The sequence below is a fragment of the Zootoca vivipara genome, chromosome 5 (genome assembly GCF_965207765.1).
Source record: "Zootoca vivipara chromosome 5, rZooViv2.hap1.1, whole genome shotgun sequence".
In the NCBI taxonomy this organism is placed as follows: Eukaryota; Metazoa; Chordata; class Lepidosauria; order Squamata; family Lacertidae; genus Zootoca; species Zootoca vivipara.
The window spans coordinates 56,092,835-56,115,994 of record NC_142588.1 but is presented as its reverse complement, the minus strand read 5'-3'; the positions used below and the strand labels follow the sequence as shown (position 1 = coordinate 56,115,994).

Genomic DNA, 23,160 nt, shown 5'->3' with positions numbered 1-23,160 from the left:
TCACTGCTTGCAGCTTCTGTAAACCCTTTGAGCTATCATCACCCTCAAGCGATGACAGACAAATCCTGGGATCCAGTGCAGCCTTGGCCTGGAAACTCCTGATTCTTCCTTATCCGACAGTTTTCTTCATTGGCTTGTTATAGGCTCATATTTCCAGTCACTGTCTATCCCCTTGCTGATACACTCAGCTATCTAATCATCTCAATTCTCTGCTTGTCTGTTTTTCCTCTCACAGGCCTATCCTCCTCCTGTTTCTTATGTGTTAACTGTAGACACAGTCCGGTCACTAGCAGAAGACAAAAAAGTTTGAATAAAGCTTCTCACTTATGAATCAAGTTTGAACATTCTTTTGAATCTTTCAAATACAGCATTCAAATAGAAACCTATGAAATCATGGACAAAACAGAAGGGTTTTAAAATAATAACAGAAGGGTTTTAAAATAATTATAACTTGAGGTTTGTTTGTTTCTTAACTGGAGGATGTAATTTTTAAAATGTAACTTTGTTTTTGTTTTTTAAAAAACCCCTGCTAATTTTATTTACAAATTTTATGGTCAACTTGTTTTTAATGATTGGTGTTCTCAGTATGTGTTCTCAGTATATTTTAATGAATGTTTCATGTTGTTTTATGTAAATTAATTGGCAGTTTCTGTGGAATAAGCATTATATAAATCCAGTTAGTTAGATAGATAAAGAAGCTCTGAACTGCAAATTTGAATATCACACATATTTACTTATTTTATTATTGATGAATTTACATACTGCCCTTCCTCCTGAAGGAAGGAGCCCAGGTTTGCAAACACATCCAAAGCAAAGCATTCTAAAAAGTGTTAAAGAAAAAATTCTAGTAGTTTTTATATGTAACGTATTTGTGACTTTAACAACAGCAGCTTATGAAATGATGGCCCATATCTGTCACCTGACACAGGTTTCACTTAGTTTAAGAGTGGGGCTGACCATAGGCTCATATTTGGGGAATAATTTCCACTGATATAAGTGGTGTATGATGCAGCTACTACTGAAATCTTTTGCCATTGCACCCAAAACCTCAAGGCTGCTGCATTTCCAGATCAGGGGGTTCTTTTATCCTGAATGATTGTTTTCCACAGAAGTTGCTTCCATCTCTCCCCACCCTTCCCTTTTCACAGAGAAAGTACTTGCAGGCAGAGGAATGTAAACACATTGGAGCTTTTCTTTCTCTGAGTCTCTGGTTCTTGTCCTGGAGCAGGCATATACAAATGAGGAATCCTGGACAATGGAGCTCTCGCTCCTCCTTCTCTATCCCAAGCATGGCCTGCCTTGGCCTGCCTTTGGACTGCTACCGTAGTTCTGAGGAAAGACAGCTGTGGGGATTGGCCTAGTCTGCTAAGGGCATCCTTCTGCAAATGCTTGCTGCCAGGTCCTGCTCACCTTGTTAGAAGCCTACCTAGCCATTTCCTACTTCAAACACAATAACCCTTGAGGATGGGGAAGGTCTTTCCCCCAATAAACTCACCAGGAGTGAGGAACCTGTAGTCTTCTTCTATGTATTGAGTTTCCAAGAAGGAGAGCTAAAAGAGTTTATGGCACAGGCCTCCATTGGCATAAGAAATTAAGATCTCCAATCTGAGTGGGCATCTGGTGAGGGAAGTTTGGTCTTCGTTGAGCATTGTGGTCCTACTGCAGCCACAGTAAAGAGAGAATGTCACCATGGCATCAAAGTTAAGGAAAAGGATCCAGAAATAACTTTGAGAGATGCATTCTTGGAGAACAGCTGAAGAAGGTTTGAAGGAGTTGGGCATGTTTAACCTGGAGAAGAGCCAGTTATGAGCCAATATGATAGACATCTTCAAATATCTGAAAGGATGAAGATGAAGATGTTTTCTGCTGCTCAGGTGTGAGCAGGGCCTGAACCAATGGGTTCAAATTAGAAGAAAGGGGATTTTGACTAAACGATAAGAATAACTTCCTGATGACACAACATGTGTGGTAGTCCAATAGATTGTTTCAGAAGGCAGTAGACTCTCATTTGTTAGGCTGCATAGAAACTATACCTTTAAAGCACATCTACCACCTCAAAGAATTATGAGTACTGTAGTTTACCCCTCCAAGCAACCCTTAACAAACCACAGGGCCAAAATTCTTTGCCGGGGGGGGGGGAGGGATGACGACAGCTGGGAGTCAGAAACATGTACTGCAAATCATGCAGAGATCTACCAGTAGATCCCAGTGTATCTTCTGCCCACCACTGTATTAATGGTATTAACATCAGAACAGTTTTTTATCATACTCATTATCATAAAACAGGAAACAATTATGATGTAAGTAACTATTTACACAGCAGACATAACTCTCCATTCATCTGAGTTATTTGCTCATTTATACAGAGCTCACGACAAATGAGAATGTCACGTATGCTCAAAAATTGAGCCAGCTCTGTGCTTTGTAACATATTTATGACCAGCTTGGAAGGCAGGACATGCATCTTGTTTGCTGTGCTCGTCTGAAAGTAAGTGACTTGTCTGAGGCCATAAAATGAGTTCTTGCTGGACAATTCTTAAAGTGTGCCACTATTCAGCTGCTTGAGAGCGGCACTTTTGCTCCTCATTTTATCTCTCCCCTCTTTGATCTAATATCTAATTCCCTTCTTAAGCACACAGAAAAAAAATCATGGTTATCCTTGTGCACAAGTAATTTTGTTGCTAAAAGTCTGGGTTAACAAGTGTGGGGTGAAATACATCAAGGTTAGCTAGCGTGTTGGTTGTCAGCTGGCTTGCAGCAAGTGACCCGCAAGGGTGGCACAGCTGAGAAGACTTCCCACATGCAGCTGATATTTTGCTCACATGGTGGCAATGTTCAAAAGCACAGTAATCTCAGCGCAGTGGTGTAGTGTGGGTTGCCAGTACCCCGGGCCATGCAAAGGGGGTGGGTGGGAGGGAAACGGACAGAGTATGCATGCTCATTCAACTGCCTATTGGCATCTGCATCACGCAGCAGATTGCAGCAGAAGAGATAAGAAGAGTCGTTCCCTTGTCTGGAGACATCACTTCCTGGTTGACGTGCAGAAGCTGTTTTCAATGGAGCCCCGCAATGGAAGCATGTAACTGTATTGAGACAGCACTAGGAGTTGATTAACAACTTTCGATGGTCACTGAAAAAAAGCTTGGTAACTGTGTCTGGCTTTATACTTCTTGAAATATGGCAACCCTAGATTTGAACCTGGGACCTTCTACATGCCAGGCAGGTGCTCTGCCACTGAGCTCTGGCCCTAACCCAGAAATCAGATACAAATTATTCATCATGTGGCCTTCTACCCAAACGGGTGACAAAGCCTCATAGCTTATGGACTCATTTGGGTGGCATTTAGTGGCAAGCTACTGACTTGCAGAGTCAGTTCTCCCGGCTGCAAAAATATGTATGTTTCCTACTCGGCAGGTTGGAAGAAACAGGCCACCATGCACCTGGAAAGCTAAAAGGTTCCATACAAATGCTTTGCCCCTAGGCAGAGGCCTTTCGCTTGCTCTCTTAGGTAGACATACTAAACTAACCCAGGAAGTAATCAGCGCTACAATACCAGGGATTGAACCTGAGATCTCCTTGGTATTCCCCATCCCTGTTAACCATTGTGATCAGTGGTGTAGTGGTAAAAAATGACATGCAGGAGCTCATCATGGTAGCCCCCATAGCCCCACCCCAAAAATGCAGGGACGTACACACATAAGTATGTATATGTGTGTGCCCATATGACCTTATTTTCCAACTTTATACTGATATGGCACAAGCAGTGGTAAAACTCAAAAGCTTCATTATCACCCCATTCACTTGCCAGAGCAAGGGCAGTCCATCAATTACTCTGGCACTCCAGCAGAGGACATCACACTCACACACAGAAGTCCCAGAACTGTCCTCCCCCAATACAGCACATTATGTGACGCTCAGTCATGGGGACACATCCAAGAAGAGTTACATCCTTTGGTATCCCAATTATGCCATAATTATTGTAAAAAATGGTACATGGAGGAGGTGCACAGGAATGCCCCCCTCTTCTATGTTATCTAGGTACTCTTTATGTTTCCAAAGGCCTTCCCTAACCATCCCTTCACAGTACTTTTCCTTTCGGTGTAGCGTTTCTGATGCCCGTCTCATGCAAAAGTTGAGGCTTTCAAGACAATCTTGGGGTAGTGGTTGTGCATGTGGCAACCAAGGGTTAATGCTGCAGATCTGGACATGTTGTTAGGGATCAGCTAATCTGGGGAATCGCAGCAGAAAAAGCTTCCTGACCTGACCTTGGGGTCTGAGAATGAAGACAGCGCACTCTCCTTAGTCTGGACCCATCTGCCAGAAAACAGCTGTGGTCAGAGGAATGCTAATGTCACCCAGATTCTGAAGAAACACAGCTACCTCGGAGCTGTCAAGGGAGGATAATGACTACAAGTAATGTAACCCCAGGACAGGAAACAACTGAGAAAGGTTGGGGCAGAGAGGACAGGGCAACACTGCCCTGGCAAAATTATAGAGCTCCAGGGCCGGCTCTGCCATTTGGCAGAGTTAAGCAACCACCACCTCAGGCTGCAGGTGCTCAGTTGACAGCCACATGGCTTCTTCCAGGCCTCCTAATCTGGCCTGCTTTGCTGTAAGGTTCAGCGGAGGATGCTATCCTGTCACTAGTGTTAAGAGTCAACTGATGGTCCAGTTGGTTTCTCTGTGTGGAGTCGGTAGGTGCTGCCATTTTGTCATTTTCTGGCCCTTCAGGCAGCAAAATATATTGGGCTGCCCCTGCATAACTCTATGTTTCCTTTGGAGTTTCTCAGGAAGGACCAGGAGATTGTCTCACTGAGTCCAAAGAAAGCACAGTTGCCAATTCCTGATCTGGAAGCACCACCTACGGCTGAGACTGTGAGCTGCTATTCAGAAAGAGTGGCCTGGCCCTTACCCTGATGCGACAATCTCCCATCTTCGTCTGTGCCTTCTGTAGCAGGCTAGACATTAGTCCATTCCCTACCTGTTGTGAACAAGGACTATTTGGAGCATCAGTATGGGAATCCTAATTCTGAACATTTCACTGCTAAGGTGCTGCTGAAGCTGTCTCCCGGTTACATAAAGTGTCTGCAGCTTTTGATGTAAGAGCTAACTTTAAGCACAATTAAAGGACATAACATCTGCCAAGAACCCGGGGATGTGTAGTTTCCCCTTCACAGAGCTATAATTTTCAGCACCCTTAACTGACTAGAGTTCCCAGTATTTGGGGGGGGGAAGCCATGTGTTTTAATTGTGCACTGGATATGCTTTAAATCTGTGGTGTGGGTCTGCCTATGGTCTGCTGGGAAGCGACAACTTGGGAGATTGGCTTGATGGATGCTACCTGGAACCATTGGCAGTGGCAACAAGAATCTGCGTGGATGGCTTTTCCATAAAGCTTCAGGTCAGGCTATGAGTACAGGTAAATACTAATGCTGTCATTGCAATTGATCCTGAAGATGGAAATGGTGCGCTTTGCGGGAGGTGGAGTTAGCTATGATACCTATGCTCTGCCTCCACAATTGGAGGCAATCATTTTTCTGAATGACAGTTGCTGGAAACCACAGGAGGAAATAGTGCTCTTGTGCTCAGGTCCTCTTTGCAGGTTTCCCACAGGCTGGCCACTGTGAGAGCAGGATACTGGACTAGATGGGCCATTGGCCTGATCCAGCAGGCCCTTCATATGTCCTTACAGATTTGACCAACCACGACAAACCAGAAACTGCTTTCTAGAGAGCTTGCATCTACACCCAGTTCTCCTCTCCTGGGCCCCCTCTACACTCTGTGGGGAGTCTCTCTCCGCAGCCTCCATGGGTGGATGTGAAAACATAAACATGGATTCCCTGCCAGGGCATCGCTGCAGGGTGGGGCTCTGTAAGTGTGTGGGGTGGGGGAGGGTCTCCCTCTCTCTCTCTCTCGGCTCAGGTATATGAATGCTCGCGTTGACTGGCAGGTCATTTCTCTGCGTCAATCATAGTCAAGAGATTAAGGGGCAGAGGTGCCTCCGGGCCTCTTTCTATGTTTTCTCTTTTTACAAACTTTTCCATGGCAGCCTTTGTGTACCTGTGCAAGATTAAAGTACAGTGGGTGGGGAGCTTGAGGGGTGAGGGATGATAGTTCTTGCAGCAAACTGCCACATGCATTATTACCGGAGGGCCTAAATGCCTCTAGTTTTGGGGGGGGGACCTGTGTGTGCGTTTCCTCCAACATTAATATCCTACCATCTACACTTGGTTCTAAAGTGAGGAACCGCTAAGATGGTTGTTGTTCTTGATAATTAATTTACATGATGAAATGGGCTCAAAACCTGAGAGCAAATATTCCATTTGAGATTTGGATAAATTTATGGATGAAAGCACATACATTTTATTTGAATATGCCAGTGAAGAGAGAATTGTTATAAGCTACTGAGTAGGTGGTATATTATAAAATACATAATATCAATCAGAATCACCTGTATACGTGTTGGAAATGTCAGAAAAAGGAAATAGACCCCCCCCAATGTGTGGTGGAATTGTGGAGAGGCTTCCCCCCCCCCCTCAAGGCGGGGAGGAGAAAAAGGAATACTGAAGAAGGATTCCTAGATCCATTGTTATTTTTACTGAATGAAGCAAGAACATGAGGAACTGGCTTCTGATATGCTGGCAGCAGCCAGAATCTTATATGCAAAGAAATGGAGATTAATAACAACAATGCCATCTATTAGTGAGTGGATTGAGTAACTGGGGGAGTTTGCTATAATAGCTAAACTAACATATTACATCACTGAAAGAACAAAAACAAAGACAGGATATTTCATGGCTCGTAAGATTAAGCTTATTGAATATTGCAAGCAATATTGGTTACCACCCAAAGTTCATTATGGGTTTACAAAACTCAGTTAGCTCAAGGAAGCATATTTATAAGGTACTGAAATAAATTGGGTGACTATTGTTATAAGAAGGTAATATAATTAGTTTCTGCAACAGTCTTGGCAAAGGCTAGCAATTTAAAGACTTATATCAGTCTACACAAAATATGGATCTAGGGATCTCCCTTGCAAATGATCTGTAGAGCCTGGTGATTCTCTCCTGGTATGCAGAAAAGAGAACAATAGATTGACTGTGGGGCAGGATCCCAACATTTTTCTTTCCTGTATCTTGAGCAGGCATCCCCAAACTTCGGCCCTCCAGATGTTTTGGACTACAATTCCCATCATCCCTGACCACTGGTCCTGTTAGGTAGGGATCATGGGAGTTGTAGGCCAAAACATCTGGAGGGCCACAGTTTGGGGATGCCTGATCTTGAGGGTATCACTGAGAGTAGTGGGGACCCCCAAGTTTTAAACAACCACAACCAGAGGAGTTGTCTTTTTCACCTTATTTATTATTACATTCAGGGCTTTTCCCCAATATAATTCCAGGTCCTAGTCCAACACTAACCACTACACCATGCTGGCTTTCCTGACAAAGACACTTCCCAAATTTTACATAATTTCATTGTGAGGTTCCATGAAGTGTTGATTAAGCAGCAGAGGATATGAATAGAAGGGTAAAGAAACTTCCTAAGCTATATTTTCATTTAGCATGATTTGGTGTGTTAGGATTTTCCTTCAACTTGCAAAAGAAGTAGCAATGAGACGAAGTTATGGTTTCCAGTCTATCAAAAAAATATTTGGAGACAAAAATATGGGGAAAGAGGATGAATGTCATAAAAGAGCTTGGTCTTACAAAGCTGTAATCTCTTTTTGAGAGTTTCTTTCTGTTCTTTTTTAAGAACCAAGGGCCAGTCCATAATTGGGATTATCTCTCTGGGAATGGAAGATTGAATTTTAATCACAGAACCTTGTATTGCGTTCTGTGTATCAAGTCTCTGAGAAAACTCCCAGGAACAGAAGATATCATCTTAATTTGGATACTTCTGAAACTATTTTTAGATGCATATTTGTTTTATAGAAACATACACAACTTTGTGGAAAGAAGAGTTTTGTAAGAATCCAAGTTTGATTCCTGTATCTCTTTTTACCAAGCCATGGTAGAGGCCAACCTGCTGAAAGTTTTGCCATTTTCATCAACTCCAAAAGGAAACTAGAATCTGAATTAGTAAAGCTTTCTAACTGCCTCTTTCTTGTGACAGAGTATGGCATGAAAAATCTAATTGTTTAATTTTGCTTAATATTTATAATGCTCATGAGCATTATCTGGATCTATTTTTAGCAAGAATTGAGAGCTATCATAGAAATAAAAATAACTATTTAATAAAAACATGGAAATAAATTGAAATAAAAAGGGGTTATTATACAGCATTTGCTTTGAATGTTGTAGCAGTCCTGATGCAGTAAAGATGGTACAGCAGCTCCCCCCAGTGACCTTATTGAGATAACTATAGATGAACAGAACCCTGGTTTTGAATCATGTTGTTTATAGCTGAGTTCTATAGTTACAAAAGGGACACGGGTGGTGCTGTGGGTTAAACCACAGAGCCTAGGGCTTGCCGATCAGAAAGTCGGCGTGGCTTTGTCATGCTGGCCACATGACCTGGAAGCTGCATGCTGGCTCCCTTGGCCAATAAAGCAAGATGAGTGCTGCAACCCCAGAGTCAGTCACGACTGGATCTAATGGTCAGGGGTCCCTTTACCTTTATAGTTACAAAAAGTGGACATTTGCTTATTTACCCAGTAGTCCTAGGTGTAACCTGAAAAGCATCTAGTAAGTTGTTGTTTAGTCGTTTAGTCGTGTCCGACTCTTCGTGACCCCATGGACCATAGCACGCCAGGCACTCCTGTCTTCCACTGCAGTTTGGTCAAACTCATGTTGCTAGCTTCGAGAACATTGCCCAACCATCTCATCCTCTGTCGTCCCCTTCTCCTTGTGCCCTCCATCTTTCCCAACATCAGGGTCTTTTCCAGGGAGTCTTCTCTTCTCATGAGGTGGCCAAAGTATTGGAGCCTCAGCTTCAGGATCTGTCCTTCCAGTGAGCACTCAGGGCTGATTTCCTTCAGAATGGATAGGTTTGATCTTCTTGCAGTCCATGGGACTCTCAAGGGTCTCCTCCAGCACCAGGGCCGGCCCTATGGCCAGGCTGGGTGGCGCAGGGCACCACGACGCCGGCCCACCAGGAGGGTGGCGCGAGCTGCGCCTGCCCGCTGGCCGGTCGGTCCGCCGGTCCGCCGCGCAGCTGCGCCCACGGCAACTGCGCTGTACCTGCCCGCCCGCCGCACAGCAGCGTTTGTGGCACCCGCGCTGCACGTTGCGCCCGAACGCCCACCGCTCTGGGAAACGGGGCGGGGGTGGCGCTGGAGGGATCCACGGTGCCAGGGGCACCATAATTCAAAAGCATCAATTCTTCGGTGATCAGCCTTCTTTATGGTCCAGCTCTCACTTCCATACATCACTACTGGGAAAACCATAGCTTTAACTATACGGACCTTTGTCGGCAAGGTGGTGTCTCTGCTTTTTAAGATGCTGTCTAGGTTTGTCATTGCTTTTCTCCCAAGAAGCAGGCGTCTTTTAATTTCGTGACTGCTGTCACCATCTGCAGTGATCAAGGAGCCCAAGAAAGTAAAATCTCTCACTGCCTCCATTTCTTCCCCTTCTATTTGCCAGGAGGTGATAGGACCAGTGGCCATGATCTTGGTTTTTTTGATGTTGAGCTTCAGACCACATTTTGCGCTCTCCTCTTTCACCCTCATTAAAAGGTTCTTTAATTCCTCCTCACTTTCTGCCATCAAGGTTGTGTCATCGGCATATCTGAGGTTGTTGATATTTCTTCCGGAAATCTTAATTCTGGCTTGGGATTCACCCAGTCCTAGTATAGTATAGTATAGTATAGTATAGTATAGTATAGTATAGTATAGTATAGTATAGTAAAGTAAAGTATAATCCATTTTGCAGTGCAATCCTATACATGTCTATTCAGAAGTAAGTCTAGGTTAAGACGATAAATTTACTATCGCTACACTTTAAGGCTTATAAATGCAGACTTTTTGGCTTCAATACCTTTTCCTTCTCCCTCCTGCTTTGCCTAACATCCAGCCGAATGAAGAGTTCTGGTGAACACATTGTCCACCCAAATATTTATCACGGTTATATTGTATCTATGACAAACTTAGTTGCTCTCTAAAGTGCTACTGGAAGGAATTTTTTTATTTTGCTTTTATTGTATCTACTAGAGAACTAGACTAAGATTGAGAGCAGGGATGCCACGTCTTTTAATGATATCAGGTGCTTCATTGTTGTTAGATAATAAATAAGCAAACAAGCAATATGTGTATTTATTTTTATCCCATAAATATTGCTTCTGAGAAACAAGTATTTTATTTATTGACATAATTTTTATCCTGCTCTTCAGACAAAAAGGGCTCCCAGGGAAGCTTACAATTCACTACAGACAAGGCAGTCCCTGTGTAACGAAACCAGGGCCTTTGCCACCAATAAATATGCGACAAACCCAGTCCCGGCGTTGTCACTAAACTTTCGGGGATCCTTCTTAATATGTGACGAAATGTCCTCCCTCTCTATTACTAAAAATGTGCCACAGGAATCCAGGGGTGAAACCACCCCCCCCACTTCTCCTGCTGCCTTAAAATAAACCCGTTACTTGGGTTTCTTAGTAAAGAGAGTCTTCCAGCTTACATGGCCTGGTATCATGAGAAACTCTAGGCTGTTTGACGGAATAACCTCCTGCCTACAGTAAAGGGTCTCACTCAGTTTGATTCCCCACTGCAAAAGTTTGCCCTTTCCACTCTGGCAACTTTGTAGCACCCCAGGTTATCCTCCTAAGCCTCCTCAGTGTAACTCTAAGACACAAACCGTTGCCTCAATTCCCGAGGTAAGTTTTGTCCTCTATTGAGCCACCACTTCTGTGAGTTTAGATACCCAGCTGGAATAATTAAGCACATCCACTAACATTTAAGAAAGCTTTATTTAGACTAGATGACTTTTAAACGCGTAATGGTTTCATGTGTACAGGCTCTTAGATCATATTCTTAGTTTCAATTAACAATGGCTAGATAATATAATTCAATTAAACTCCTCAGAACACTTTAAGATCTCCTACGCCTACCCACACTCTCCCTCGCTCCCACAACCCTCTCCACCGAATTAACTGACTCCCATTCCTTTTAAACTCCTGGCAGTCCCGCCCCTCAGGAATGGAATGCGTCATTTATCCAGGAGGTTGGGGTTTAACTCTCTGCACCCTGGAGTTCTTTTGCCCACCAGGCCAATCCGTCACACCCTGCCCTCAGGTTTATAAAAAAAAAGCTGCAACAGAAAAGGAAAATGGATTGGGAAGGAGGAAATGTGCACACTCAAGTACATGCTCATAGTTAAAATAATTGTGTTGTACACTCAAATGGTGAGAGAAACATATTGGAATATGGTGTGTGAGAGTGCTGTACAATTGTCCCCAAAGCCCTTAAGAGACAACTGCTAAAGAAGTTTTAAAAGCTAAATGTGGTAGATTGAGTTTCCTTTCCTTGCAGGTGGCAGTTGACACTAGACATGTACTTTCATGGTGTTCTTTTTGGTGCCTGCTGAAAACGGTTCAGCTTCACCATCAGTGTTACGAAGAACAACATCCTGGGTTAGAACATCTCCAGCACTCCACACATCAACATTGGTGACCACATGCTTGAGGTGGTAGATTATTTTGTCTACCTGGGCTCCATCATAAGCAGCAACCTTTCCACCAATGCTGAGCTAGACTAGCATATTGGTAAGGCAGTTATGACTTTTCTCTCCAAGAGAGTATGGAGCAATGTGATGCTAATGGCTGATACCAAGATGAACACCTACCAAGCTTGTGTGTTGAGCACACTGCTTTATGGAAGTGAGTCATGGGCAACTTAAACCCACCAGGAGAGACACCTCAATGCTTTCCATATGTGCTGCGCCAGGAAGATTTTGGGCATCATATGGCAGGACAGTGTCTCAAACAAAGATGTGCTCTCTCAAGCCCACCTTCCCAACACGTTTGTGCTTCTTCTGGCTCAGCGACGTCTGTGCTGGATTGGTAATGTCCATGGAATGGAAGATGGCAGGATCCCCAAGGATGTGCTGTTAGGACCTGTTGTCACACCAACTCTGTTACAAAGATGTCTGCAAAAGTGACAAGAAGGCTGGCAACATTAACCCCACACTGTGTGGGAATCCCTTGCAGACAACTGGAGTGTCTGGAAATGGCCATGTTGTGTATTCACAGCAGCGAGCAGAGGAGAAATGACCGCTTCTCTGGGAGGAGCACAGAGAGAAGAAACGCCATGGTACACCTGCATAAGCACAAACTGCAACAAAACATGTCTCTCCTGTATTGATCTCTACAGTAGGCGCTGTAACTTTCAATGGGCTCAACTCCTCTCTGGAAGGTGAGGTTTGTAACTGTTTTTTATTGATAACTTTAACATTTCTCATGACCCGCTTAGGGGTTTTATTACAAGAATACTAGTTTGTTTAATTAATAAAACAAGCGCCTCCTCCTCGGCCCACATAATCTCCTCTCCCAAGAGCAGACACAGTTGAGCCTCCACTATTTTTGTAGGTTTCTAGGTGGTTTTTGCAGATTCCAGAATCTCCCCGCCCCGCTCCACTCCGAATCAAACCCCGCGCAATCTCCCCGCTCCCGAACTTTCCTAGCAGCAGAGCATCTGCCCGCAGCTGGGCCTTATTAGAACCCGACCTATTCCGCTTCTACAACAGGCTTTATGACTCCTTCTCCTACCGCGGAGGGATTGGTTATTTGTAGCTTTGTCCCGCCTCTAGAAGGCAGTGGTTGGCTACCCTTCAGGGGCTTCCCTCGTATGCGGTATTCCATTAGCCGGCAATCTCAAAATTCGTGCGATTGGTTGTCCCGCCTCGCCCCCCTCGAAAGCGGCTCTCCGATTGGCGGGAGGGCGCGCCTCCCTGCTACTGGGGACCTGGGATTCGCTCTCCCCATCTCTCTCTCTCTCTGCCTCCGTCTGCCGTGAAGGTGACACTCTCCGTCTCCTCCAGGCAGCGGCGTTCGGGGGGTTCCAACCTTGATATTGTCCCGCAATGGCTCCCGGAGGGAAATCCGTGTTCACCACCGTCCCGCAGGCCCCGCCCGTGGCTGTGTTCCAGCTCACGGCGGATTTCCGCGCCGATACGGACCCGCGCAAGGTCAACCTGGGAGTGGGAGGTAAGAGAGCAGAAGCAAGCGTGGATGCGGCTCCTGGTCGGAAACGGGTGGTTGAACTTGGAGTGGGGCGGTCAAGGACCTAAATCTGATCCCAGGGAGCCCTGGGGAGACGGGCGCTGTTATTCTCTGCAGGCAGGGTGCCCACCTGTCCTTTTTAAGAGGGGTCCTCCTGAGCCTTTGAGCAGCTGTGAGACAGACAGAAATCCGTCAGGTGATGTCTCTCTAGAATTGCAGCTCCGTGCCAGGGAACCTTTGCACTTGTTGAATTTCTGCCTACCACCCATCTGTCAAAGAGGCAAAGCTCTGTCTGAAAAGAAATCAATGGGACTCTGACAAGGATGCGTGACCAAACAATTGGGGGCAGCGATTAAAACAATTTGTTATTTGTATGAATGTTTCACAATCAGCTGATTCAGACATATTGTCTATACTTTCAAAATCCTGCATAAAGTCTAGACCAGGCATCCCCAAACTTCGGCCCTCCAGATGTTTTGGACTACAATTCCCATCATCCCTGACCACTGGTCCTGTTAGCTAGGGATCATGGGAGTTGTAGGCCAAAACATCTGGAGGGCCGCAGTTTGGGGATGCCTGGTCTAGACTCTAGAGAATCTAGCTCCTGCTGATCGTTGTTGTTTGATTCGTTCTGTTCCTTGCCTAATACCAAATGGTCTCTATGTGACTCTCAACAATTTAAAAACATGCAAAATTGTAAAGCAGTATAACATTACAACAATATTATCAGCAGTACAAAACTGCAATGATTAAGTGCATAGCAACCATAAAACATCATTGGCCATCAAATGGTAGGAGCACTAGAGGAAGCGACCATTACTGAAAAAGCGCTTATGCTTTCAGTTGAATTGGTGTGTGTTTACAATTTTAAGTACATTGATGATCTGAACTACTTGGAACCATCTGTGCAACCTCTGGAAAAAATCTTTACTTCTCTTGATGGCTTTCAGGCTTAGCAAGGAAAAATACGCATCAGAATACTTTCCAATTCTGTAGATAAAAAATGGCTAACACTCAATGATCCCTCATCTGCAGAGCACACAGTTGAAATCCAAGGTGCCTCTAGACCAGGCATAGGCAACCTTGGCTCTCCAGATGTTTTGGAACTATAACTCCCATGATCCCTGACCACTGGCCCTGTTAGCTAGGGATCATGGGAGTTGTAGTTCCAAAACATCTGGAGAGCCAAGATTGCCTATGCCTGCTCTAGACTACCACTATTTTCAAGAAAGATTTGATCACATCTTGGCAAATTGAGATTGCACATTTATAGTTTGATTGGGAGGTTTTGTGCCACAAACATGCTTCCCCAAAATATTAGACTGTTTGCGATAAGGAGTGTGCTGGGGGAAAGTACAGAATAACACTGGCTTTTGATGCAGTGTCAACTAACCTTGTCTTCTAATCTCCCTGCAACCAAATCTGGATAAATCAGGTTGTCTGGGAAGCACCCCTAAAGATAATCACACTAGTAGGTTGTGGGGATGAGAGGCTCTAGTCTCTTGCAATTTGCACCCTTTCTTATGCTCATGCCTTTGCCATTGGATTCATGAGGAAACATCTGAGAAAGTTCAGCAGGAAACTACATGTAATGATTGGGTTGTGGTTATAGGGTTCTGAACATATCATCTGTTTTGCCTAAATGGGAGATTTGTACATTTTTATCTGCAGGCAGACAGAAGAATACTCTGTATCCTTAAATAGTGTTTATACTTTATGGCATGTAATTTCTCACAGCCAAGTTCAGTTTACAGAAATTGTATTTGTACTTCATCTCACCTGTAGATTTTTGGCTGTACCGTTTATAAATATTAACATGGGGTTCTGTGGCTGATCACAGCAGATCTGCAGAATACAGAAGGATGGTGCCAAAATTGATGTTTTTGATAGGTGTTAAAGTCCCATATGGATATGGGCACTGTTCTGCTGTTGATACAGTGGTGCCTCACTAGACGAATTTAATTAGTTCCACGGGTCTATTCTTATAACGAAAAATTCATCTAGCAAATCCCATAGGAATGCATTGAATTTTTGGAGTACTTCGATCTGAGGCAGCCATTCAAAAAGAGGTAGAGCTACTAGCAAAGGGGCTGTGTATTACAAGGATCAGTGCCTAAATGGGGGTGGTGGGTTAAACCACAGAGCCTAGGTCGGCGGTTTGAATCCCCGCGATGGGGTGAGCTCCTGCTCGGTCCCTGCTCCTACCCACCTAGCAGTTCGAAAGCACGTCAAAGTGCAAGTAGATAAATAGGTACTGCTCCGGCGGGAAGCTAAACAGCATTTCCGTGTGCAAAGCGGGAAGGTTAACGGCGTTTTTGTGCGCTGCTCTGGTTCGCCAGAAGTGGCTTAGTCATGCTTGTCACATGACCTGGAAGCTGTACGCCGGCTCCCTCAGCCAATAAAGCGAGATGCATGCCGCAACCCCCAAGTCGGTCACGACTCGACCTAATGGTCAGGGGTCCCTTTACCTTTACCTACCAATACTGGAAATGTTGAAGCAATATTGCTAATGAAGCTACAGTATGTACCCTGGTTTATAGTCAAAAGTCAGTTGAACAAATTGAAGCCGTAAGTAGAAAAACAAGGAAATGGGTCAGGCTGATTGTAGAGAGAAAATAAATTGTTGTCTCTTTCTTAATCTAATGCTGTCAGATCCAGGACTTTTTTTTGGATCTTTACCCTTTTTTTACCTGCACTGCCCCTTCTGCATTCATTTCCCCCTTTCTTCTTTCATCTCAGTGTATCCTTTATTTTGGGCTTGTTTCCCCAGTACTTACTACAGTCGCTACTGATTGGCTTCCCTCAGGTAGGGGGGCTGTGATGCTGCCTAGACTTTTGGCACCTGATGTTCTTATGACTGGGCTACAGCTGTCAGGAGATCTGGGCTGGTGCCCATGTTCTGCTTGGGTGAACCACACGACCTTGAGCAAGTTAATGCCGGGGCCTTGCAGGAACTGGAAAAGGGACTCTGCCCTTAAGAAGCAGAGTCCAGGCTGAGCGTAGTGTTTAGTTAGCTGCCAGTCCTGCAGTTTCTAAACATTACCCTTTGCTCCCAAGTTGTACAATCTATGGCTGCCTGGTTCCCCTTTGCCCCAAAGCCACTGCACCTCCTGCAGGTGACTAGCTCAAAGCTTGACCTTCAGCAAACTAATTAGAAGCCAGCTTGCCAGTTTCCTCTTTGCCAGTATCCTCTGGAATACTTGTCGGTTGTTGTTTGTGGTCTCTCTTACCTGTGCTCTGCAGCTCATGCTCAGGATTTGAAGTCTTCTCTCTTGAATGGCCCATTTGCTGCCTTCCATTAAGCTCTTGACGTACCTGATAAAGTGAAAATTGGCAAGCGAGACTGGAAGGAGTAAGGGAGAGAACGAGCTCTCTGTATTAAGTCTTTTTTGTCCATCCTTTTATTTTATACCATACCACTCCTCTGAGAAACTCAAGGCACTGCACATCTCTCTCCCAGACCCCTTCCATCTTCACAACAACCCTGAGAGGTAGGGTTAGGCTAAGAGATGCGTGTCTGTCTCTAAAACAATTCCCTCCCCTTAAACTTTGCAGCCTATCGCACAGATGAGGGGCAGCCATGGGTCCTGCCAGTGGTTCGGAAAGTGGAGCAGATGATTAACAAGGACCTCAGCTTGAACCACGAGTACCTGCCCATCCTGGGCCTGCCAGAATTTCGTTCCAATTCCTCACGAATTGCCCTAGGAGACGACAGCCCAGCCATCAAGGAGAACAGGGTGAGCCTGAAGAGGAGACTCCAATTTCAAACTTCATCCATGCAAGTTAAGCCTTATTGAACACAGAAGAGCTTGATGGCATGGGAGAGATAGGGTGGGAATAGGTTGGCACTGTGGCATATAATCTCTCACTCGCTCGCTCACACACACATATGTAGAAACTGGGGTTTCATTGGAACAGAGGATTTTGGGGACAGGTAAGGATCTCAGTATAATTAAATGAAGCTATTATAGGAAACAGGATTCTTGCTTATAGGATGCCCAGGCATCTTACTGAAAAGAGCACCTGCCTTCTAATGATTGCTTTCTCTTTGTTCCAGGTGGGGGGTGTCCAGTCCTTGGGGGGCACAGGGGCTCTCCGTATTGGAGCAGAGTTCTTGAGACGCTGGTACAATGGAACCAACAACACTGCAACCCCTGTCTACATCTCTTCTCCTTCCTGGGGTGAGTGCCAAGGCCTGGCTGGCACTTTTGGCATGGTTTGGGGTAGAGAGAGAGGGGGGGGGAAAGGCTGGGCTCCCCATTGTTTGCAAGCCTCCTCAGTAGACACGTGTTACGCATACATGTTCTTGTGAAGCTTTAGACAGTGGCAATAGCACATCTTAGTAGATTTACCCAGGAACTTAAACTCACATAGGCCTTAAAATGGGGGTGTTTATTGATACACACACATAGAATCAAAATATTCAACACTTCTCTTATGGTAGTAGGTAAAGCCCATCTATCTATCATCTATCTATCATTATCTATCTATCTATCTATCTATCTATCTATCTATCTATCTATCTATCTATCTATCTATCTATCTATCTATCTACGGTATCTAAATACAGTGCTGCTTGAAGCCTGCTAGTCTGCCCCCCCCCCCAGCTCCCATTGCAGACTAGGCCTGAGTCATGTACAAGTGGATTAGGGAAGACCTGAGGGTGGCTTCTAAAATGCAGCACCCTTGCATGAAGGTAAGAAGCCAAACACAGATCTAGAAATACAGTATTTCTCTCTCTCTCAAGGTAGGAAGGGGGAGCAGATGTGGAGGCTACAATTTATAGGGTGAAGGACAGGATAGGTGAGATACTTTTCCTAGCCCTGGTGGGCAATTCTGAAGAAATAGATCTGGGGCATTTTTTTAAAGGATCCCTTCTAATCCTGAGCAGCTTGAGCTTTGGCTGAATGAAGAATGCTTCTCTTTTTTCCCCCGCAGAGAACCACAACTCTGTTTTCACGGATGCTGGGTTCAAGGACATCCGAACCTATCGCTACTGGGATGCTGCAAACAGGGGTCTGGACATCCAGGGATTCCTGGAGGACTTGGAGGTGAGCCGGATCTCCTTAAGAGAACAACAGTTACCAGACCTTTAGAAGGCATCTCAAGGCAGCCCTGTTTAGGGAAGCTTTTAATGTTTGATGGATTTTTGTATTTTACTATTTTGTTGGAAGCCGCCCAGAGTGGCTGGGGGAGCCCGGCCAGATGGGTGGGGTATAAATATATTATTATTATTATTATTATTATTATTATTATGGATTGGGTGTAACCTAACCTAGAAGAAAATCTCAATAGGGACTGCGTAGAAGTTCTACAGGAGCAACGTTTCTAGCCTGTTGTAATAATAGACTGGGTTTTATTCCCTCTCTCTACCCAGAAAGCTCCGGAGTTCTCCATCTTCGTCATCCATGCTTGTGCTCATAACCCAACTGGCACAGACCCCACACAGGAGCAATGGAAACAAATTGCTGCCGTTATGAAGGTATTAGCAATTCTGCAATAAGGTACTCCCAGAGTCTGTGGCCAAAGCCATATTTCTGGAGGTTTTTGAATTAATTTATTAGTACTGTTACATTTTTATCCTGCTCTCCAGCTAAATGGTATTTTTAAAATACAGTAATTTAAAATAAGTTTCTTTATAGCCACAAATACACTAGAATCCATATTGTTGAGTGAAGGAGTGTGTGGAACCAGTGGTCTTGGTTTCTTCTGTTAAGTGTTTTAATACCTCAATTTAATCCTAATCTCAGGGCAGGTAAGAAAAAGAAAACAATTACAATCTCAATGCAAAAATCCATGACAAGCATTGTAAAACAGTTGGCAGGATTCAAATTGCGTCTGAAAAGCTTGGGAAGCACCCAAAGGGCAATAAAGTAGGTGCTGAAGAAACCTCTCTGGGGAGAGAGAGCACCATCACTGAGAAGGCCCCGTCTTTGGCAGCCATGTGCTTTCAGGGAGAGCAGTTGAGGATGCCCCGAAGTTAGTGTCAAAGACCAATCTGCTCCCCTTAACTATTCATTCCTTGCAGCGCCGGTTCCTGTTTCCCTTCTTTGACTCTGCCTACCAAGGCTTTGCCTCGGGTTCCCTGGACAAAGACGCCTGGGCTGTCCGCTACTTCGTTTCTGAAGGCTTCGAACTCTTCTGTGCTCAGTCCTTCTCCAAAAACTTTGGCCTGTACAGTGCGTATATTCATTTAACTTCCCTGCTTCTCGGATTTTGTTCTAATGTTAAGCTGCTTTTTTATTTTTGCCTGTAAAAGAACAATTATTGCATTGTATGGTTTTGCTGTTTCATGCCACTATGGGGAACCTTTTTTTTTTTTGAGAACTACAAGGTGGGATAAAACTAAGTAGAGATTCAAATAAAGGGAAGTGAGCATTTCCTTTCGCCCTGTGGGCTGTTGCACCGGGCCTAAGGCTTGTGGCTTGGCTTTCCTTTCTTTTCCCTCAGATGAGCGTGTGGGGAACCTGACTGTTGTTGCAAAGGATGGCGACAATGTGCAGCGCACCTTGTCTCAGATGGAGAAGATTGTCCGCACCACCTGGTCGAACCCCCCCTCACAGGGCGCACGTATTGTGGCTACGACACTCACGACTCCAGAGCTCTTTGAAGAGTGGTAAGGAACAGCAAGAGGTGAAGGGGTTAAGTTGATCCCTGTCATGAGGGGATCATGGGCCCTGTTTACTGCCCAACACTTCCCCATTCCTGCCATTAAAAAACAAACAAAAAACTGGTGCTGGACTGAACTAATGCTTTCCCCTTGCGACAGGAAAGGGAATGTGAAGACCATGGCAGATCGAGTCTTGCTGATGCGGGCAGAACTCAGGTCTCGTCTCGAGAAGCTGCAGACACCGGGCACCTGGAATCACATCACGGAGCAGATCGGCATGTTTAGCTTCACTGGCCTCAATCGTGAGTACAGCTTTGGGCGGTCTAGAGCAGGCACCCCCAAACTGCAGCCCTCCAGATGTTTTGGCCCAGTGTTTCTCAACCTTTTTTGGGCCACGGCACACTTGTTCCGTGAAAAAAATCACGAGGCACACCACCATTTAAAAAGTTAGAAAATTTAACTCTGTGCCGCCCTATATTGACTATAATTATGACTGTAAGAAACACTTGCCAATTGCTGTGTTGGTTGCAATCTCCTGTAATAAGGCTTCACAAGCCGTCCAGCGGGTCAGTGCTGTGTATTGGCGGCCGCCAGGTTCGTTTGCATTGAACTTTGGGAAAGAGGAGAAATATTGCTTTCCGGCGGGTCAGTGCTGTTTATTGGCGACCGCCAGGCACGTGACAATGCAAATCGCCCTTCTCGTCGCCGCACGTCGCGGCACACCAGCCAGCGGAACAGCGGCTGAGAAACGCTGTTTTGGCCTACAACTCCCATGATCCCTAGCTAACAGGACCAGTCAGGGAAGATGGGAATTGTAGGCCAAAACATCTGGAGGGCCGAAGTTTGGGGATGCCTGGTCTAGAGATACATCGGAAGAGCCTGGGCAGGAAGGAGGGGGTATGGTACAGGGAATGAAGCAGCTTTCCTGACTTTGCTTGTGGTGATCTAGCAAAAATGGTTCTGGCTTCAATAGTACCTCCTTGCCCTCCACTGCAAGTCCAAGTAACCATCTTTACACAGCTGTCCACTATGAACAGATCTACCTGTGCATTTCCTTTGTCAATCACTTCACAGGATCTCTTTGCATTGCATCCACTTTCTGGTCGCTTACCAGCGCCATTTCCTGCTGTGACCTTGGCTGCAGCCGGCAAACCTTAGTAACGGCTGGTCTGGGTGCCCGATGAGATGCCTGACACAATTTTTCCTCTTGCTCTTTCTCTAGCTAAGCAAGTACAATTCATGATCAAGGAGAAACACATCTACCTGATGGCCAGTGGCCGCATAAACATGTGTGGCCTGACCACGAAGAACCTGGATTACGTTGCCAGCTCCATCCACGAGGCCGTCACCAAGATCCAGTAAATCGGTTGCATGTAACTTTCCCCCTACGTTTTGGGTTGTTTTAAAACCAACAGCAGCCTTTGGAAAGTGGGAGTTTTAGGCAAAGAAATAGCCAGGGGTCAGAAAAGGGTGGCTTAACACTATTGCCTCTTGCCACTTTTCTGGTTAAAATTCTACCACTCTCTGAAGCTGCTACCAGCCCCCTCCCCACTGCCTCAGTGTGGGAGAACAGTACCCATTTATTCCTTTAGCTAGAGAGAATGGAGTAGAAAAGTGGCTGTGGAGTGAGAAAGGGTTAAGTTGGGGGCCCCCACAAGCATCCCTAAATTTTTGAAAAACCCAAAACAGTGGAAGAAAGAAACACACAACTGCATGTAACATCTAGTTTGGCCAAGAACAAGAAAAATTGAATCCCTCCATGCTGTAACACATAGTTTGTCTACTCCACCAACTGAGCTAATCCCCCATACCTCTTTGGTCAATATGGATTGAGAACAGTACTTTTGTCTGCATAGCTTCTTTCTGTCTTTTAAATGGCCCTCGGTTTGAGTGTGTGAGCAGGTGGCAGTGGGAATTTTCCTTCTTGGGCTCCACTTGGTATTGATAGCACCTAACTCTGGAATCCAAGCACATGGCCTCTTCCGGCTGCCTTGTCTGCATCTCCGTTTGCACTTTATGTAACCAACCCTCTCTGGCCCATGCCTGTTCCAGTAGAAGGGTTGGGCATTGTGGGATATGTACCAAAAATGACTGGTCTCCTTGTATGAGCTGCACGGGTTACTTCAGGGAGCGAGGCTGATGCTGCTTCCTTGGTTTCCAGCCTTGCACAAGCAAAGATTGTAATCTACCACCTTTTCTGTCAGTACAACCAATAAAACATCTCTTCATGCCATACCTGTCTTTTGGCCAACTTGGGGCTGGGGTAGAGAAAGGAACAGAGCTGTCTGTTGTGTAGAAACCTATGTGTGGTCCTCAACCCCCATTGGAACAACCCATTACTGCGTCTAGGCACCTATTCTTACCCTCCACTTGACCTTTCCCTGCTTCAGTCTCTCCAGTTGTCATTAAGAGGTGAGGCTCTTGTGGTAGCTCTGAAACTACCTGGAAACCTGGAAACCTTGATGAACGAACTATCAAGAGTATAGTTTGCTAGAAGGGAAGGGTGATGTTACTGCTGACGTGGTGGGTGAGGGTGATGCTCACAGTCCACAAACTACTCCTGAGACATGGGATGATCTGCGGAGAGAGCAGGTGCCACGGCTGCCTTTGCTTCAGCAAAACTGAGTGAAGAGGCAGGCTCTGAACCTTGAGACATGGAATGTTTGTGTGTGTGTGCAACTCTCTGCTACTCTAGAGGAGCACACAATCTTTGCCCATTGTTACAAAAGTTCCTAAATTTGACCCTTCTACATCAGAAAATCTTTCAGCGGCTCTTTTTCAGTGGGAACAACAGAATGATCCTATTTGCTTTTCCATCTTTGTAAGGCTGCAACCACCCCCCCTGTTCCTACCAAAGCCACACTTTTCTCCTTGTCCACCAAGTTAGCCCCACTCTATACCAGAACTGGGTTCAGGTCCCACCTTGGGCAAAAGATTCCTGTATTGCAGGGGGTTGGACTAGATGGCCCCTGTGATCCCTTCCAACTCTACAGTCCTTCGAAATAATAGTTATAATAAAGGATATATTCCAGCTTGAGAAGACTAGAGGTGAGCAGAACATCTTGGTACCTTGACTGCAAAAGCTGGCTTACAAGTGCCATACCCCATATTCTCATTTATGCATTACAGGCATTAACCAAATGGAGTATGAAATGATGTAGGATGAGAATTTACCTGCAGTATGGGGTTGAAGAACACATTTCAGCTCGGCAAAAGGCACTGAAGGAGGGTACAAAGCAGGGCTGGTAAGAGATAAGGCTGAGGACAGGGTGTGACCTGGGGAGAGTCCCAAAGACTAGAGCCCACATCTGGCCCCTGGGATTGAGCTTCCCAATCCCTGTTGCAGTCAAAGTGTTGCCTTGCAAGGAGTTATTGGAACTGAGCATTTTAATGTATTGACC

At 45.3% G+C, this 23,160-nt stretch overlaps 1 protein-coding gene across 1 annotated transcript; it reads left to right on the top strand.

Moving 5' to 3' along the window:
* The first annotated feature begins 12,926 nt into the window (after positions 1-12,926).
* Positions 12,927-21,992, top strand: GOT1 (glutamic-oxaloacetic transaminase 1). The gene is made up of 9 exons (XM_035133544.3): positions 12,927-13,134; positions 16,705-16,886; positions 17,207-17,330; positions 18,088-18,200; positions 18,527-18,631; positions 19,178-19,328; positions 19,600-19,765; positions 19,919-20,061; positions 20,982-21,992. The coding sequence occupies exons 1-9, from the start codon at positions 13,011-13,013 to the stop codon at positions 21,119-21,121; spliced, it is 1,248 nt and encodes a 415-aa protein (XP_034989435.3). The 5' UTR covers positions 12,927-13,010; the 3' UTR covers positions 21,122-21,992.
* The last annotated feature ends 1,168 nt before the right edge of the window (positions 21,993-23,160 follow it).